This window comes from Malaclemys terrapin, chromosome 4 (genome assembly GCF_027887155.1).
Source record: "Malaclemys terrapin pileata isolate rMalTer1 chromosome 4, rMalTer1.hap1, whole genome shotgun sequence".
Classification (NCBI taxonomy): Eukaryota; Metazoa; Chordata; order Testudines; family Emydidae; genus Malaclemys; species Malaclemys terrapin.
Genome location: NC_071508.1, coordinates 133,030,253 through 133,043,944, shown reverse-complemented (window position 1 = coordinate 133,043,944; position 13,692 = coordinate 133,030,253). Strand labels below are relative to the sequence as shown.

At 54.1% G+C, this 13,692-nt stretch overlaps 1 protein-coding gene across 3 annotated transcripts in view; it reads left to right on the top strand.

Moving 5' to 3' along the window:
• Positions 1-13,692, top strand: part of LOC128837216 (exocyst complex component 3-like protein 2) — a 70,810-nt gene that overhangs the window by 26,209 nt on the left and 30,909 nt on the right. For all 3 annotated transcript variants that reach the window (XM_054028202.1, XM_054028200.1, XM_054028201.1), the window contains exon 2: positions 866-1,457. In XM_054028202.1, the coding sequence (XP_053884177.1) occupies positions 997-1,457 (461 nt within the window). In that variant the 5' untranslated portion in view covers positions 866-996. The remainder of the gene's footprint in view (positions 1-865; positions 1,458-13,692) is intronic.

Here is a 13,692-nt window from a genome sequence, read left to right as displayed (position 1 = left end):
CCAGCTTCTTTTCACTATGTGTAATCAGGCACAAGTATACTGAGGCGCCCATGATATGTATAAAAAATAAGACACAACTACCTCATTCTCCACAGGTATATTTGAAATCGGTCACACCCTGGAAACAATCACCAATCACACCTGCCTGTTCAGCATTGGCGCCCATGAGAGCAGGGTTCCCTTCCTGGCTCTGCTGTAGCTAGGCTTGGAAGAGTTAGATTTTTATTGGTAAATGTCGGTAAACATTGTTTTCCCTGTGTGCACACTAACTGACAAAAAATATTTCCATCACTAATAACCAAAATTTACAGATAGGCAGAGTAAGAAAACTGCTGCTTGAGAACTTATTAGAGTTTGATTTAAGGCTATTCACTTTGTATATTTTGACTTGTGATGTTGACAATTGTGTTTTAAGGGTTATAAAGCTTTAACTTTTTGAATTGCAGCATCTACTGCCATTAAATAATTATTGTCTGACTCGTCCCATTTCCCAGAACTGAGAAAGCTTAAATCCATAAAAAATTTTAAAAAGATTAAACCCCATAATTTTGTGCAACTGTGAAAATGTAAATGGATAAAAATGTTGAAAAGTGTTGAAAAACAAACATCAATACTATTTGTCAAACTTATATATATAAAAATAGAATTCTGCCACGCCTAATTATAGATGACTGTGGGAAAATCACTTAACCGCACCAGGCCTCAGTCTACCCACCTGTAAAATGGGAATGATTCCCTACCTCACAAGGCTGTTATGAGAATACATTCTTATTATTTGTGAGTTGCTCAGTAATTACTATGATGATTGCCATAGAAAAGTCTATAGATAAGTCAATAACTTCTGGTTGTGTTTTTACTGTTTCAGATCAAGCCATTTGTGAATTGATAGATCAAGCAAAATTTCTTGAAGCTTGTAATCACATTTACGATCTGGAACAATCTGAACATAAGAGTGAAATAAAGATTGACTCACTTTACAAAAAAGTAGCAGAAAGAATGTGGTCAGTTGTGCAAGAAGAAATCAGTGGAGGTGATAGTATGTTATTGGAGCCACTGAAATCAGTAGGTGCATCACTGAAGTGGGAGAAAGAGAAAGAAAAAGAATGGTTTGACAGTGTCAAAGACATGGAATCTATTTCAACCTGGAGCCCAAAATACTGGAATAAAGATCTGGAGAAACTGCTAATGGAGTGCATGGCAACACAGATTCCCTCTTTTGTGTCTGCTAGCAACACAGATGAGTCTGCATTAAAAGATCATCTGAGTCAGTTGGAAACCACAATTTTTCCCAACCTGAGATGTAAAAGAGATGTCTTCAAAGAAGCAGGATTGCTCACTACCTATACAAAATGTTGTAATGCCTGTTTGTCCTCTCACCTTTCCACACTTACAGACGGTGATATGAGCTTCAGCAAATGTCTTCTCATATATGAATGGGGCTTTAATATGTACAGAAGGTATGTTCCAAGTAATTCCTCTTTTACTTTATACCTTTCAGTTTCCCTCTTAGTTCTGAGCATGGTCCTTCTTGAGCTTCAAGGCAGTGATGCTGAAGGAACATAAAGGGAAAGGTTAGCCAATAACCCTTGTGGGTTAGGAGGAGAAATTGATTATAGGTATTTCTTTGGTGCAATCCTGTTTATTTACAAAGAATGGACACAAAGTCCTGTTTCCCTAAGCACAGTAGGAATCAAACAACAAGAGGCATTTTCTTTGCTCACAGTTCCAAGCTCTTTTCCAGTCAGCGCACTGTCCCAAAAACTCTCTCTTGGCTTTCTCTCATGGTCTCACTACCAGCGCTTCTCTTACTGTCTCCTTGGATTTCTTGCTGCTTTCTGTCTTCTTCTGATTTCTTCTGGCTCACAGACATGCTCAGCTCTATCAAACAATGCCCCGCCTCCCTGCGTTTGTATTCTAAATTCCTTAGACCACATGGCTCAACTCCTACTCCAGCCTTGCCATGCTGGTATGTTATTTTGGGTGGTGGCTTCTACTCATGAAAGAGGCATTTAACTGCTCCCTCATTTATCCTAAGCTAATGGAAGGCAGCTATCATGCCTACCAGCACTGCCCATAGGCCAAAGACACACTTCATGGGAGCCACCCAGCCTCCTGCATAACAGTTCTTTTCTATGAGTTTGATTTTGCTTGCTCTTAGTGAATGGATTTCCTTTCCAGACCTAGGCCATGTCTACACTACAGACCTATATCGGAATAACTACGTTGCTCAAGGGCGTGAAAAAATCCACACCCCTAAGTGACGTAGTTATACTGACCTAACCCCCTGTGTAGACAGTGCTATGTCGGCGTAGGAGCGTCTTCACTAAAGCGCTACAGCAGCGCAGCTGTACATGAAGACAGCTGTACATAGCACTGTACATGAAGACAAGCCCCTAGATACCTACCAATTTATAAATGGTATCATGGTAGCTGAATCCCTGACCATCTAGGGCTCTGTAGAGCACAACCTTGAACTTCACCCAGAACTGACGAGAGAGAGAGAGTCTAAAGAATAGGCATTATGGAGCAGATTGACTTCCCTATTTTGCTCACTTTGTGCTACACAGATTGGAAATCACCTGCATCTCACTTAGGGATTCCCCTGGTGTTGGGGAGTTTCCAGTGGGGTTAGGGATAGCACAGTTGGCTCCTGCATTACCCCTGCTGCAGCCCTGGCTCAGAGCACAGGAAAAAGGTGTGGCTGGATTGTATGGTGCTCCATCTGTCTTTAACTGGCAGATGGTACTCTAACCATGTTAGGGAAGAGCTGAACAAAGAATTGAGGCGCTGTAACCAGCCCTCTGGCAGTCCCCCAGCTCTGCTGCACTGAGTGGAACTCATCCGTAGCACATAATCTGCCCACCTACCCACAGATGGCTCACCCCACTCCCAAGGTCAGCCCCTGCACTCTGGCCAGGTGAAGCCTTCAAGTGCTTGTCAAGGATGGCTCAAGCACAAGACAGCTAATTGCAGCCATTTAGCCTTGAGCTTAACAAGTGAAGGGCTCACCATGGTGTGATCTGATTAGAACAGAGCAAGCATAGTGGTGTGCACTGCTCTTCTCTTAACTCCCTGCAGGTTGTTTCTCCTGGTAATGTGGTGCCCATTACTGATCACAGTATCCTAGGGGTACTTTGTTTAGCAGGGGTAGCACTTCTTTAATGGAGAATGGAATCCAGCCTTCCCACAGGGAGACGTTAACAATTCTCACCAATAATGGAGCATCCGTGCCTGTCTACAGAATACTGGCCATGGATGCAGTTCCCTCAGTATACACCCAACCTCTTTCTAGCTACGGTACTTACATGGCTACTATCACCATAGTATCTGAACTCACTTCTGTATTTTTAAATTATTTATAGGGCAGCACTATTATCCCCATTTTACAGCTGAGGCACAGAGAGCCTGGGGGACTTGCCAAGCTTCACACAGGATGTTTGCAGCAGAGCAGGAATTGAACCTGTGTTTCCCACAGCACAAGGTAGTGCTTTAAGCACTGAACATCTGTCCCTGTGTACTTAAGAACCTGTAGATGTGGCCTAGAAAGTGTTAGTGGGGATAATCATCAGTAGACCATACCAGTCGCATTAAAGTCTGGATACATTGATCATTTTTATCATTAGGGTACTGTGGGTGGGAGGCAGGGATAGCTCAGTGGTTTGAGCACTGGCCTGCTAAACCCATTGTCATGAGTTCAATCCTTGAGGGGGCCATTTAGGGATCTGGGGCAAAAATCTGTCTGGGGATTGGTCCTTGTAGTGAGTCGGTGTGGCTCCCCCGCATGGGGGAGATGAAAGGACCTGGCCCCGACACGCGGGAGCCAGTCTTAAGGGGGTGTGTGTGTAGTGAGTCGGTGTGGCTCCCCTCCTGCCCAGAAGAGGAAGCCCACGTGCAGGCACCAGAGTGGGTGGAGCCACCGCCGCCTGTCCCCGCCCCCCGGAAGTCAAGGGGCGGGACAGGAAGTATAAAGGCCGGCCGCCAGAACTCAGTCGGCGGCCAGCCACCACAGGGAGCAGACGTGCGGCCGGGAGCTCCCGGCCAGGAGACGGCCGAAGACCGAGGCCTGGACCCTAGCTGGCCTGAGCTACCCCGGGCACGCTACGAGGAGGAGCCGCCGGAGCCCGTCCGCTCCCGTCACTGGGAGAATCCCTGGGAACCCCACCCCACCAACCCTGAGGGTGAGACTGCACCCGAACCCCTCCGCCCCTGCTGCTACCCAGAGGAGCCGCCCGAGGACCGTTGGCCTGACTTCCCAGCAGAGCTACCGGACCTGCCACCGAGCCCTGGCCGAGAGGAGCCCATGCAGATGGACTGGCCCGAGCCCGGCGCGACAAACGAAGTAGGCCTTGAGGGGGATCATGGAAGTAGCCCGGGGGTAGCCGACCCCGGTCCGGCTGCAACCGAGTGTGAGCCAATGTCAGTGTGTTGCGGTCTGGATACCCCACTGACCAGCAGCGGCAGTAACCGCTGCTAGGGCCCCGGGCTGGAACGCAGTGGAGTCGGTGGGCCTGCGTTCCCCCCTGCCACCCCGCTCACGGGGGGCAGGCTTCCCCCTCACCCAGTGCTCGGCTACAGAAAGCCTAGGCGTGCCATACCTGAACTATTTACTCGCTCAGTCCCCTGCGACTAAGGGGTCTGAGCTAAACTGTGTTTGCCCCGCCCTGATCCAGGGCCTGGGCCCCTGAATTGCTTGCTCGCTCAGCCCCCTGCAAACAAGGGCCTGAGCTTAGCTGTGTTTGCCCCGCCCTGATCCAGGGCCTGGGCTCCTGAACTGTTTATTCGCTCAGCCCCTGCCAACAAGGGCCTGAGCTCAACTGTGTTTGCCCCGCCCTGATCCTGGGCTCTGAACTATTTGCTCGCTCAGCCCCTGCAACAAGGGCCTGAGCTTAACTGCGTTTGCCCCACCCTGATCCAGGGCCTGGGCTCCTGAACTGTTTATTCGCTCAGCCCCTGCCAACAAGGGCCTGAGCTAAACTGTGTTTGCCCCGCCCTGATCCAGGGCCTGGGCTCTGAACTACTTACTCGCTCAGTCCCCTGCAACCGAGGGCCTGAGCCCTGAGCTAACTGTCGGCTTTGCTCCACCCTGCATCAGAGAGCCGGAGCTTCGGGACTAACTGACTGCTTGTTCCCCCAGTAGTGAGTCGGTGTGGCTCCCCTCCTGCCCGGAAGGGTCGAGCCCCGGCTAGGACCGATTACATTTGGCGCCCAACGTGGGGCCCGAGCCCCTGCCCCTGTGAGAAGGGGCTAGAGGGGGAGTGGCCGTTGCCCCCACCCCCGTTCTAAGGAGCGAGATGCCGCCCAACTCCAGCTACAGCAGGAGCAGCAGGAGCAGCACACGGCCCAGCTCGAGCAACAGCAGCAGTTGGTGCGGCAGTTGGGGGTCCAGCTGAAGCAGGTGCTGGTTACGCTCCCTCGCCCCGCACCGGGGCCGGCGGGGGAGGCTGCGGAGATGCCGCGGTTAGCTGCCCCTCTTCGTTTGACTAAGATGGGCCCGGACGACGACCCTGAGGCCTTCCTGGTCACATTCGAGCGGGTAGCCCTCGTCGCCGGGTGGCCCAGGGACCAGTGGGCTACCCTCTTAGCCCCCTACCTGACGGGGGCGGCCCAGGTGGCCTATCGTGGATTGGCGGCTGAGGAAGCCCGGGACTACGACCTGGTGAAGGCCGCGATATTGGACGCCCTTGACGTCAGTCCTGAGACCTTCCGACAAAGGTTCCGGAGCCAGACTTACCCCGCCGGGGCCCGACCGCGGGTAGTGGCCCAGACCTTAAAAGAGGCTTGCCGACGGTGGCTGCAGCCCGACACCCGGACGGCAGAGGAGGTAACCAAGCAGGTTGTGCTAGAACAGTTTGTGCACACTCTACCCTCCCGAGGGCGCGCCTGGGTGCTTCGCCACCGGCCGGCGACGCTGGCCCAGGCAGTGTCGCTAATGGAGGACTTCCTAGCCACCGAGAATGTAGTGGGGCCTGCCTTCCGACGCCCCGGCCCCGGGCCCAAATCAGCCCGTGGCGAAAGGAAAGGGGAACCCACGAGCGAACCACGACACCCCGCACTTAGGCCTGACTCCCGCCGCGAGACCCGGATCCGGCACCCGAACCCGGCGCCTCGGACCGGGCCAACAGCCCCGGGCCCGGGGCTCCCCAGGACTCGGCGAAGCCCCCCCCGGAGCCCAAGCCGAGAGGGGCCCCGGAGCAGACGACCTGAACTCGGTCCCTGCTTCGGGTGTGGGAAGATGGGGCATCTCCAGCAAAACTGTCCGGAGATGGATTGTAGCTATGGGCAAGTGTGGGCGGGCCACACTCGAGCCCGGCCAGCCATGAGTCCCAAGCTGACTGTCCCGGCGGCCGTTGGAGGGCGGACTACTCAGGCCTTGATCGACTCTGGCTGCGGCCAGACGTTGGTCCATAAAGACCTGGTTCCGCAGGGCGATACCCGCCTTGGATGCATCCATATACAATGCATCCATGGAGATGTCCGACCCTACCCCAGCGCCCGGGTCCCCCTAACAATCGCGGGGGTCACCCGGCACCTGGTGGTCGGCGTAGCTCCCCATCTCGCTTATCCTGTGATCCTAGGTCGGGACTGGCCGGCCTTCGAGGAAGTAATACGTTCCACGCCAGCCCTGGAGGCCAATCGGCTAGGGTCCTCCTCCCAGACCCCCGAGCAGGGCCCGGTGACCGAGGTAGACGACGCAGACACGGTGGGGCAGCAGCCGGAGCCCGCCCCTCAGCCCCGCTTCGATACCGACTTCTGTCGAGATCAGCGAGAGGACCCCACCCTCAGCCGCTTCTACGAGCAGCTCGCAGCAGTAGACGGGAGTGTTGTGGACCCCCAGCGGGCCACCCAATGGCCCCACTTTGAGCTGCGCCGGGACCGGCTCTACCGCGTGGACCGTGATCCCCGCACCCGGGAGCCACAAACCCAACTGTTGGTGCCCCTGTGTCACCGGCGGGCTGTAATGAAACTAGCCCACGATGTGCCAGCCGCCGGGCACCTGGGGCGAGAGAAGACCCTCGCTCGAATCCTGGGGCGCTTCTTTTGGCCGGGAATCTCTCAGGAGGTGAAGGAGTATTGCGCCTCCTGCCCAGACTGTCAGCTGGTCGCCCCGCCCGGGATCTCCAAGGCACCCCTGATCCCCATGCCATTGATGGAGACGCCCTTTGAACGGGTCGCCATGGACCTCGTGGGCCCACTCCCGAAATGCGCCGCGGGGTTTCAATACATTCTGGTTCTGGTGGACTATGCCTCTCGGTTCCCGGAAGCCATCCCCTTGCGGAGTATTACCGCCCGGACCATCGCGGGGGAATTGCTGAAAATCTTCGCCTGGGTAGGACTGCCTAGAGAGATCCTAACCAACCAGGGAACGAACTTCACTTCCCAATTGTTGCGACAGGTCTGTGCCCTCTTAGGCATCAAACAACTCAGGACATCCGTTTACCACCCGCAGACGGACGGGTTGGTGGAGCGGTTTAACCGCACGTTGAAGGGCATGTTGCGGAAATTCCCAGCAGAGGACCTCCGCCACTGGGACCAATTCCTTCCACCCTTACTGTTAGCCATCCGAGAAGTCCCGCAGACCTCAACGAAATTTTCCCCATTCGAGCTGCTGTATGGACGCAAACCACGGGGCCTCTTAGACCTGATGAGAGAGACCTGGGAACAGTCGGCCTCCCCAGCCCAGAGCCTCCTGAAATATGTCACTCAGTTACAGGAATACCTTGGCCAGGCCGGAGCCCTGGCATGCGAAAATTTGAAGACGGCGCAGGAGCGGCAGAAACGAACCTATGATCAAGGAGCCCAAGTCCGGGAGTTCCAACCAGGGGACCGTGTTCTACTCCTCCTCCCGTCCAGTGAGTCCAAATTGTTAGCCCGGTGGCAGGGGCCTTACGACGTCGTGCGTAAAGTGGGTCCTGTCACCTACGAGGTACGGCAACCAGACAAGCGTAAGGGGACCCAACGGTATCATGTAAACCTGCTGAAACGGTGGCAGGACCGGGAGGGCCTTTTAATTAACCCGTGCCCGCCCGAGCCGGAATTGGGACCCCGGGTGCCCTCGACGGATGATCCCACGGCACCCCTGCTAGGACAATCGCTCACGGAAGAGCAATGCAAGCAAACCAACTGCCTTCTGCAGGCCTTCAAGAGAACCTTCACGGCCGTACCGGGCTACACGTCCTTAGTCAAACACTCAATCCAGACTGAGCCGGGGAAAGTGGTTCGAGAGACGACCCGGCCCCTGCCCTATCTGATACGTGATGCGGTCGAGGAGGAAGTAAGAGCCATGCTGGCTCTGGGCATCATTGAGCCGTCCCGGAGCGAGTGGCGTAGTCCGGTGGTCCTGGTGCCCAAGCCGGACGGTACCCGCCGCTTCTGCATCGACTTTCGAAGGGTAAACACCATCTCGCACTTCGATGCCTACCCGATGCCCCGTGTGGACGAGTTACTGGGCCGCCTGGGGGAGGCCCAGTATATCACCACCCTGGATCTCAGCAAAGGCTATTGGCAGATCCCCCTTGAAGAGACCTCAAAGGAGAAAACCGCCTTTGCCACCCCAACGGGGCTGTACCAATTCACGCGGATGCCATTCGGTCTCCATGGGGCCCCAGCCACCTTCCAGCGACTGATGGACCAACTTCTGCAGCCCCATCAGGACTATGCGGCTGCGTACCTAGACGACGTGGTCATCTATAGCCGCGGCTGGGAGGACCATCTGTCCCGGGTTGCGGCGGTCCTAAGGTCCCTACGACAGGCGGGCCTGACCGCCAACCCCAAAAAGTGCCGTATTGCCTGGCAAGAGACCACCTACCTCGGCTATACCGTCGGGGGCGGGCGGGTCAAGCCCCTCGTCAGAAAAGTCCAGGCCCTCCTGGACTGTCCCACCCCGTCGACCAAACGGCACGTTCGGCAGTTCCTGGGCCTCGTTGGGTATTACCGACGGTTCATCCCCCAGTTCGCGTCCATAGCCGCATCCTTAACTGGGCTTCTGACGAAGGACAGTCCCCGGCAGGTACAGTGGTCCCCAGAGTGTGAGGCTGCCTTCCGGACACTACAGAAGGGCCTCTGCCAGGAGCCGGTTCTCTATAGCCCGGACTTTAAACGCCCATTCATCCTGCAGACCGACGCCTCCGGGGTAGGGTTAGGGGCAGTCTTGTCCCAAGAAGTGGAGGGAAAGGACCACCCCGTATTATACCTCAGCCGGAAACTGTTCCCCCGTGAGAGGAATTACGCAGTGGTGGAAAAAGAGGCCCTCGCTGTGAAGTGGGCCTGCGATGCCCTTCGCTTCTACCTCCTCGGGGCCCCGTTCACCCTCGTCACAGACCACGCCCCCCTCCGGTGGCTAATGCGGATGAAAGATAATAACGCCCGCATTATGCGGTGGTACCTCGCCTTACAACCCTACGCGTTTACGGTTCAGCATTGGGCTGGCAAGGACCATACGAATGCGGACTTCCTATCCCGCATGGGGGAGATGAAAGGACCTGGCCCCAACACGCGGGAGCCAGTCTTAAGGGGGTGTGTGTGTAGTGAGTCGGTGTGGCTCCCCTCCTGCCCAGAAGAGGAAGCCCACGTGCAGGCACCAGAGTGGGTGGAGCCACCGCCGCCTGTCCCCGCCCCCCGGAAGTCAAGGGGCGGGACAGGAAGTATAAAGGCCGGCCGCCAGAACTCAGTCGGCGGCCAGCCACCACAGGGAGCAGACGTGCGGCCGGGAGCTCCCGGCCAGGAGACGGCCGAAGACCGAGGCCTGGACCCTAGCTGGCCTGAGCTACCCCGGGCACGCTACGAGGAGGAGCCGCCGGAGCCCGTCCGCTCCCGTCACTGGGAGAATCCCTGGGAACCCCACCCCACCAACCCTGAGGGTGAGACTGCACCCGAACCCCTCCGCCCCTGCTGCTACCCAGAGGAGCCGCCCGAGGACCGTTGGCCTGACTTCCCAGCAGAGCTACCGGACCTGCCACCGAGCCCTGGCCGAGAGGAGCCCATGCAGATGGACTGGCCCGAGCCCGGCGCGACAAACGAAGTAGGCCTTGAGGGGGATCATGGAAGTAGCCCGGGGGTAGCCGACCCCGGTCCGGCTGCAACCGAGTGTGAGCCAATGTCAGTGTGTTGCGGTCTGGATACCCCACTGACCAGCAGCGGCAGTAACCGCTGCTAGGGCCCCGGGCTGGAACGCAGTGGAGTGGGTGGGCCTGCGTACCCCGCTCACGGGGGGCAGGCTTCCCCCTCACCCAGTGCTCGGCTACAGAAAGCCTAGGCGTGCCATACCTGAACTATTTACTCGCTCAGTCCCCTGCGACTAAGGGTCTGAGCTAAACTGTGTTTGCCCCGCCCTGATCCAGGGCCTGGGCCCCTGAACTGCTTGCTCGCTCAGCCCCCTGCAAACAAGGGCCTGATCTTAGCTGTGTTTGCCCCGCCCTGATCCAGGGCCTGGGCCCCTGAATTGCTTGCTCGCTCAGCCCCCTGCAAACAAGGGCCTGAGCTTAGCTGTGTTTGCCCCGCCCTGATCCAGGGCCTGGGCTCCTGAACTGTTTATTCGCTCAGCCCCTGCCAACAAGGGCCTGAGCTCAACTGTGTTTGCCCCACCCTGATCCAGGGCCTGGGCTCCTGAACTGTTTATTCGCTCAGCCCCTGCCAACAAGGGCCTGAGCTAAACTGTGTTTGCCCCGCCCTGATCCAGGGCCTGGGCTCTGAACTATTTGCTCGCTCAGCCCCTGCAACAAGGGCCTGAGCCCTGAGCTAACTGTCGGCTTTGCTCCACCCTGCACCAGAGAGCCGGAGCTTCGGGACTAACTGACTGCTTGTTCCCCCAGTAGTGAGTCGGTGTGGCTCCCCTCCTGCCCGGAAGGGTCGAGCCCCGGCTAGGACCGATTACAGTCCTGCTTTGAGCAGGGGGTTGGACTAGATGATCTCCTGAGGTCCCTTCCAACCCTGATATTCTGTGCAGCTTCTCATTTGACATTTTAAACTTTTCACCCTGAAATGTAATGATTGTTGTCCTCATCCTAACAGCATAAATTTGTAGTGAAGATCAGTTCTGACCAAGCACTGCTCCCTCTGTGTGCAGTTCTGGAAGCCAGTGACCCTAAGAACTGACTGTACAACTTGGGAAATGGCTTGGTTGCCCCAATTCAGCAAAGAACATGATGACTTCAAGCAAGTGCGGAGTCCATTGACGTGCTTAAGTACTTTGCTGAACTGGGGCTGTATGTTTGCAGCCAAATATTATTTACTTTCCCAGCCCTTTAAAAGTGACTATGATGGGCTGGTTCTGGCTCTTTAAGGTCAGGATAGGTTGTGTGAGAGGCCAATTACCCAATGTCTGTTCTGGTTACCTGGAAGGAGATGAGAGGCAGGTGGTACCATGGAATAGTTAGTTTCTGGGAGGGTGAATGGACAGGAAAAACCCAGGCTAGTGTTCCTTTACGAGCCCAGGACCAGCAACCTTGCAGAGTGGTTGAGACATGGCTCTCATCTCTCCCAGCTGGCCCAGGCAGGTGTTTTGGTTGCTAGACCCACCTGGGAAGGAGTAAGGGAGTAGTCAGGTGACTGGGTAGATGAATCAAAATGGAGGTTCCAAGCCTAGTCAGGGAAAGCTGCTGAGGGGAAGAACTCAGCTAGGGTACAGCCCTAAGAAGGAGGGCTATGCAAACGCTGAACCTCAGGGGAAAGTCCACCAGCCTCACTGGGTAAACACAGGCAGGCCCCACGAAAGAGGACTGTGGATACTCTGAACTTGAGGGGAGATTTTACAAGCTGGGGAGGCTGGGGCTAGATGTACAAAGACCAAGAGGGAGGGCTGTGAAACCCTGAATCTAAAAGGAGCATTCTTTTGGGGGAGCTGATTAATCTGAATAAAAGAGACCCTGGGGTGGAGGGAATATTGTTTTTAAAGACTCTGCTTGTAAGTGGATTATTGTGAGAAGTCAGAGGGAAACTGAGGCAAGGTGTGTGCAGGGCCATCCCAGGCCATTGGGGGGTGCCCTGGGATGGCACGTATCCACACAGACTTTATCATGTATATTCTGTAAAATATGAATGTCTGCATTAATGATTGACTCTTGCACATGAATCAACATAGCTTGTGTGGAAATAGCAGGAGAGCTCTATTATTTCCCAACAGAGACTCTTGAGTGCCCAGAACTAATAGAACTTTTGAGAGGGCTGATGATGTTCTAAGGTCTTTGCATTTAACTATGCTGAATATCTCTTTAAAAACAAATATAATAGGTATTCTCAGCTGTAAGCATATTTATCTGAACTTGTACATTGCACCTTTCTCAACACCAGGCTCATTACACAAATGTTACCTAAAGCACATTTTGAAGATCAACAACAGGCTGCCCAAAACTAGTGACACCAGCAGGCCCTATTGCAGATGTAAAGAATTTTTGTCTCCTCTTCCCATTGTCAAATAACATTACTCTGCCCAGCCTTCTGACTCCTCAGTCATCCCATCCATCAATCACATACACATTCCCTCCAAGAAAAGCCTTGGAAAATGTGTAATTGTGTTTCTTACGGCATGTACCGAAGGTCACCAAATCTGTGATCTGTTGGACCAAGTAAGGAAGACAGTTCCAAAGCCTTTTGACTTATACTGGTACTGTATAGTTATTCCCCTTCCCATACAGGAATATTACCTTTGAACAGATTGTGGTAGAAAAATTAACCACACGTTGTGTTTGGATCAGAACAGTCTGAAGCCCACTTTATTACAAGCATGCAGGGAGACACAGCCAGCCTAGCTGGTCTGCCTCACAAAGGAACACAGAAGCTTTTATAGCTTAAAACCACATTTAGTCAAACACACTTTTCATTCATAATATCTGTTTAAACAGAAAAACAGCTCCTTATTAGGAATACAAAAGCAACAAGCTTACCTATTATTCACAGGTGTTTCTCTTGCAAGCTTTTCCTGTTATTCACAGGTTGTACTTTTGCGGTTAAGGCTTCTAGCGATTACAGATACATTTTTCATTCTCTTTTTTTCTCCTGACCCTTGTACACAGTTATTTTAATTAAAGTTATCCTGGTCAAAGTTTGGGCCTACTTAATTTTCCCTTACACTATATAGCTGTATCCACACTGTATCCACAGTTGTTTTCTGCATACAACTTTCTAGTGCAGACAAGGCCAAGAGAGAGAGATGCAGGAAGGAGTGGGGACAGAGGAGAGGGAATCAGAGAGGGGATGATGTAATTGGAGAATGGGGCCACAAAAAGGGCCAAAAAGAGAAGAATAAAAAAAGGGTGGGGCTGGGAGGATCGAAAAAATATTTTACCTAGTTTCAGTTGTTCCTAAGGCTACATCTACACTACGGGGGGGGGGGGGTCGATTTAAGATACGCAAATTCAGCTACGTGAATAGCGTAGCTGAATTCGATGTATCGCAGCCGACTTACCCCGCTGTGAGGACGGCGGCAAAATCGACCTCTGCGGCTTCCCGTTGATGGCGCTTACTCCCACCTCCGCTGGTGGAGTAAGAGCGTCGATTCGGGGATCGATTGTTGCGTCCCGATGGGACGCGATAAATCGATCCCCGAGAGGTCGATTTCTACCCGCTGATTCAGGCGGGTAGTGTAGACCTAGCCTTAGATGAGAGCTGAATGCTGCTTTGTGCATGCAATTAGCCAGGTGAGCTACACATCATAAATATGGCCATAGCCAAGCACAGACTCTCAGTACTGGGATTGGA